The following is a 5,551-nucleotide window of genomic DNA, read 5'->3' as shown; positions in this document are numbered from 1 at the left end:
ACATAAAAATCTAGGACACAGGGTGCTCTCTTCACAGTTCCCTAAAGGCCAGGATGATTTCCCCATGACACCCATTGGTGCTCTCGGCTCAAGGAAAGACACAACAGAGTAATAAAGGGATTTAGAAGATTACAGGTTTCAGGGCTTGAGAATTTGAGGCCGCCTAGATAGTGAGTGAAGAGTAAAGTCAGAAGCAGACAGGGATTGACAAGCCTGATCAGACCCCAAATTACAAACAGTCTGAGGTCCTTGGAAAAGATTTTTTCTGTTTCAGCAGACAGTAAGTATAACTAATTATCAGTCATTTGGAATTTCAGAGGACTCCACAACATTGTTTTAGTAACTTGGACATTTCCATGTTTCTGCCTTCCTCTGATTTTGTGGCTTTCCTGGATTCACAAGGAGTCACTGTGCTGACCCTTTCTTTCCTCATTCTCCTTGTTTAGATCTCCAGGAGAGAGTCACAATCACCTTCTAAGCCAGACAGAGTCTCACAGAGAGTGATGGTCCAACCTTCTTACATGGGTCCCAGAAGAAAGCTGGATCAGCCCTTAGGTTCCTGGTCTTTTTGGCTTCCAGGCCAGCATCTGGATGTTCTGCCTGGTTCAGAGCCAGTGGGTTTAGGATGCATTTCACTCTCACCATTATCAGCAACATGCAGCCTGAGGATGCTGGATATTCTCCCTGCTTACGTTGATGATAATTGGCCTTCACAGTGTTCTAGCCTCAGATCTCCCAGATGTTCTGCTTTCCTGTCTTAATAAGCTTAATATGCATTTTTTTTCCACACCTTCATTCAGTTTTGCTTGAATGGAGACAGGAGAAAGTGGAGGTAGATGGACCAAATAGGGCCTCATGCTGAGAGGACAGAAGGGATAATGCAGAAATAAATGTGTCTCTCCAGTCTCCTTGCCTCTGAATCTCTCTTATGTTGTCCTCACAGCCTCACTTTGGTACACAGATTTACCAGATCCACATTTCTAGAGACAGTCAGAGACAAATATAGGATGGGTCAATGGATAAGTCCTCACCTGTAGAACATGCTAGAATGAGAAGATGGGAAGAAGGGCAGACACAACCTTTTCTTCCACAATCCTCAGAACAACTTCAGTAATCTCTAATGTCTGACAAAACTCATTTACCTAAGAATGAAGTTCTAGTAGGCATTTCCCAGAAGTCCAGGCTAGCATCTGTGCAGTCTCAGCAAGATCCTCCTCCCTGCCTCCTAGAGTTCAAACCTTCTCCAGTGGAAGGAGGGAGTGAAACAGGTCCATGAGCAGAATCAGAGGTCAAGGTCTACGAACTGTAAGCTCTGTCAGCTCTCTTGGTTTACTGGGAATCTAGGCCTGGGGCAGAGAAAGAAGCCTTCTTACATTTATCCACAACTAGCTGTAACCATTCCTATATAAGTCTCTAAACATGATCTTGCATTAGCCTTTGAGGTGTCATATTTGAGTGCAGAACAGAGTAAGGCTCCTTCCCCAAAGCCAATCTTAGCCAGAATGACTTAGTGCAATTTACAGTCCCATCAGACCTGGGGCTGTTTTGCATCTGGAGCCCCAAAGGAGTTGCAGGGAGCCCTGCTCAGGCATAAAAGCTTCCTCCTTCCTGCCTGCCCCCTCAGGGCTCTGAGTGCTCTCTGCACAGTCTCTGAAGGCCAGGATGAGCTCCCCATGGCAGCTGCTCTGGCTCCTGGTGCTCTGGGCTCAGGGTAAGGCAAGGAGGGTAGTGAAGGGGTTTAGAAAATCACAGGTCTTCAGGGATGAAAAAGTGATGCTCTCTCAATTCAGTAGGTGAGCGAAGTGAGATAGAACATAGGCAGCTGGGAGCTGACAAACATGACCAAACCCTGAATACAAAAATTGTGAAGTCTGTGGGAAAGATGATTTTTGGCTTGCATTCACAATAAATAACATTATTTGTCAGTTATTTGAGATTTTAGTGATCTCCACAAAATTGTCTCATTCACATTCTTCAGATTGGACATTCTCACATTTCTGTCTTCCTCTAATTTTCTTCGTTCCCTAGATTCCCAAGGAGCCATTGTGCTGACTCAGTCTCCAGGCTCCTTATCCAAATCTCCAGGAGAGACAGTCACCATCAGCTGCAAGGCCAGTGAGAGTCTAACACAACAGATATTTCTTCAATCCTTCCATAAATTAGCTTGGTACCAGCAGAAACCTGGCCAAGCCCCCAGGCTCCTCATCTATGGTGCTTCTAACCTGGAATCGGGGGTCCCTGCCCGGTTCAGTGGCAGTGGGTCAGGGACAGATTACACCCTCACCATCAGCAGCCTGGAGCCTGAAGATGCTGGACATTATTACTGTCAGCAGTCTAAGAGCTCCCCTCTCCCACAGTGCTTCAGGCCCGAACAAAAACCTCCCCAGTGTGTCCAGGGCACTCAGTTCAAAACAGCAGGTGCCTCCTCCGGGGTCCCCAGGGCAGAGCAACCTCTGTTCTCTGGGCAGGTTCACAACTCCCAGAGCTTCCCCTTTCTGGTCCCCCAATTGCCCTCCTTTCTATCAAAGCCTTTTTAATCACAAGTCCTGTCGGCACAGCCAAGGCAGAGGGGAAGTAGCACAGGTCCCTGGGAAATCAAGTGGAAAATTCCAATGGGGGAAATAGGGACAATTCAGATCTATTTTTATCTTTACACTGACTTGGTGTGTTTCTCTTGTTGAGTGTCCAAGTTCTGTTTGAAGAGGCTTTCCTCTAGTTCTTTGTAGCAATGGCTGAAACTTGATGGTTGCTTTTCTACAGTAATGGCTGATTCTTCATGACTTCAAGTTTTCTTGGTAAAGGTCATGGAATGGTTTCCCATCTTCTACTCCAGTTCATTTCACACATGAGGAAACTGAGGCAAATAGCATCGATTGTGTAATGAGTCTTTTGTATTCCAGGGCTAGCCCTCCATCCACATTGTACCACATCCCTGCTATGATATAGACTAGATTGCTTTTTCTCCAGCCATGGTCACAGGCTCTCACAGGACTGCATTTCTTGTGGTCTTGGCCCAACAAACAGCCAATGTGAAAGCTCTTATTCATCCAGCCCCTTACCCCAGGTAGATATTAATCATTTCTGGCATCTGTAGGACCATGGCCTTATTTCCCAACTCAGGCCAATGTTTGCCTCTGGGTGGGTTGGAATGAACCTCCCTGGTGGGAGATCTTGGTCTGAAGGAGTCATTTTCACTCCCACTCCTTTGCCATCTCTGCTGGTGTCTGACTGTTCTCTGTTTCTAGGGATTTCCTGGTGGTAGAAAGACCTAAGGCTCCATCCTTTCCTTTCCTTTTTTTATGATGACTTTTTATTTTACATTTTAAATTAAAACTTTTTATTTTCAAAACATATGCACAGAAATTTTCAACATTCACCTGTCCCTTGTTATTCTAATTTGGAAAAGTGAAACTTGGGCAGCTAAGGAAATCAGATATCCTCTAAGAGAAGGTGCTTGAATATGGCTTTGCAGAATGCTAGGGGATTTTTAGAATCTGGTATATTTAAAGTGAACATCAGGAATGTGCTACATCCTGGGAATAACTTGGCAAAAGGAAATGAAAAGTCCTTTATAATGGAGAGTAAGAAGGTTATTTAATTTGGATTGTACTACTAATAAAGGAGTATAAATACTCCTATATAAATAAATATAAATAAAAAATAATGAAATTTGTAAAGAGATGTTGAAGTAGATAATAAAGCTGTTAAATAACAGCTGTTAAATAATATTTATTATGAATAATAAATATAAAATACTTTATATTTTATTCTAAAGAGAAAAAGAAACCATTAGAATTTATTCAGTCAGTCTGTCAGTGAACCTTTATTAAACATCTGTTTGCTGGGCACTATGTAGAGGAATATTATGGTCAGATCTGTGCTCTTCTTAAAGGACCAGAAGTCACCAGGACTTGGCCATCTACAGCATTTGAAACAGAGATACTTTCTGAGGCCAGAGGGAACTAGACTCTTATCCATTGTTCCAGTAAAAAGAAGGCATTTTCTAAATTACTTCCTAGGGAGGGAGGAATGAGGAAGAACAAAGGAAGAATTAGGATGTAGGAATCTGAACTCTACTGGAGTCATCCCAGAGAGAGGCTGAAATGAGGGTTTGGGTTTGAGCCTCTTGCAGCCAAAGTGTTTTTCTTCAATTGACCATCCTCTCCTTGAACCCAGAACCCCACCATCTTGATCTAGGCCCTCCAAAGGTCAGTACTCCTTGCAGAGCAAAGCTTCCTTCTCTAGAAATGTGTTTGCTATTGATTGCGTGCATGTATGACTTTCCCCTATCTCCACTGGGATTGCTATCTCAGACATAACAATAACACCCAGTCAGATGAAGGGTGTAATGTTCTTCTGTAAAATGTAGTATTCTCTGGGAGCAGATTTCTTTTCACTCCAATAATCACAAGTGCAGCCAGGGATTAAAGTCCAAATCCTTTATTGTCTCCTTCAAAGTCTTGTCTTCTTCCTGGGGCCTGCTTAGCTTTCTTTTGAGGCCTATCTCTCTCCTTGGTTCCAAGAGCTTCTGCTGCTAGTCCTTTACCTCTGCCAGCTTCAGCCTCCAGCTCCCTCTGAATGAGCTTCCAATGGGCTTCTCCTTTTGTCCCTGAGAAGTCCTCCTTATATCTGGCCCAGGAAAGCTCCTCTCTTATATGTTCCACACTGAGTATACACCAATCATTATATCACTGGGAAACCATTATTTGTTGAAGGATTAAATCAATGCTAAACTAGATTTAACTACTGTCTCCTCAATTCCACTTACTTAGCACCTTGTAAGAATCCTAACATCTCCCACTTTCTTTTGATTTTTAGGACATCAGTGGTCATGACCTCCCTGACTTCCCAAGGTGAGAATCCCAAAAAAGGTGATCAAGCCTTCCCTGACTGCTCAAAAAAGGAGTGAAAACACCATAAAAAGAGGTGATCATGCCCACCATGACATCTCAGGAAGGGAGATGAAATCACCAAAGGAAATGGGAAATCAAATCAGATTAGCGGGTTTCTGGAGGGGCTCACTCTTAAAACAAGTATACATAAATCCATCAATATGGGAGGTATTAGACATAATTACATAAATTACATAAGCACATAGCAATATAACACAGGCTAGTAGTAATATAATAAATAACATGAATCAATATGAGGAATTATACATGTCCATAAGTCTTAGAAATAGTCCAAAACCAATCTCTTATCCATTAGTTCATGTGCCAGGAATCCAATAATTCTTACAAGTTTTGAAGTCCCACAAAAGTCTCATCAACAATTTTTCATCTCAAGGAATCCAATGATTCCTGCTGGTTTTCAACTCCTGCAACAGTCTTATTTTGTGTTAGGGAATCCAATGATTCCTGCAGATTTTGTTCTTAGGTTTTCTCTTTTGTTTTGAGGTTTTCCTCTTTTTCTGTCTCTTTCCAATGGACAAGGCAAATACGGCTCATTGGCACCCATCTGATTCCTTCTCTGTCTGTAGAAATACAAGCAAACCCTTTCTCCCAAGCAGTTAACCTATCTAGTCCCTTCTATTTACCACTTTCTGGATCTC

At 42.8% G+C, this 5,551-nt stretch overlaps 1 gene segment (V, D, J or C); it reads left to right on the top strand.

Moving 5' to 3' along the window:
• Positions 1–1,593: 1,593 nt before the first annotated feature.
• LOC116420951 lies at positions 1,594–4,835 on the top strand. The segment is given in 3 exon segments: positions 1,594–1,711; positions 2,029–2,418; positions 4,819–4,835. Coding segments are annotated over 3 exon segments (456 nt in total).
• Positions 4,836–5,551: the final 716 nt, after the last annotated feature.

This window comes from Sarcophilus harrisii, chromosome 2, assembly GCF_902635505.1.
Source record: "Sarcophilus harrisii chromosome 2, mSarHar1.11, whole genome shotgun sequence".
Classification (NCBI taxonomy): Eukaryota; Metazoa; Chordata; class Mammalia; order Dasyuromorphia; family Dasyuridae; genus Sarcophilus; species Sarcophilus harrisii.
This window is presented reverse-complemented; position numbering and strand designations above follow the sequence as displayed.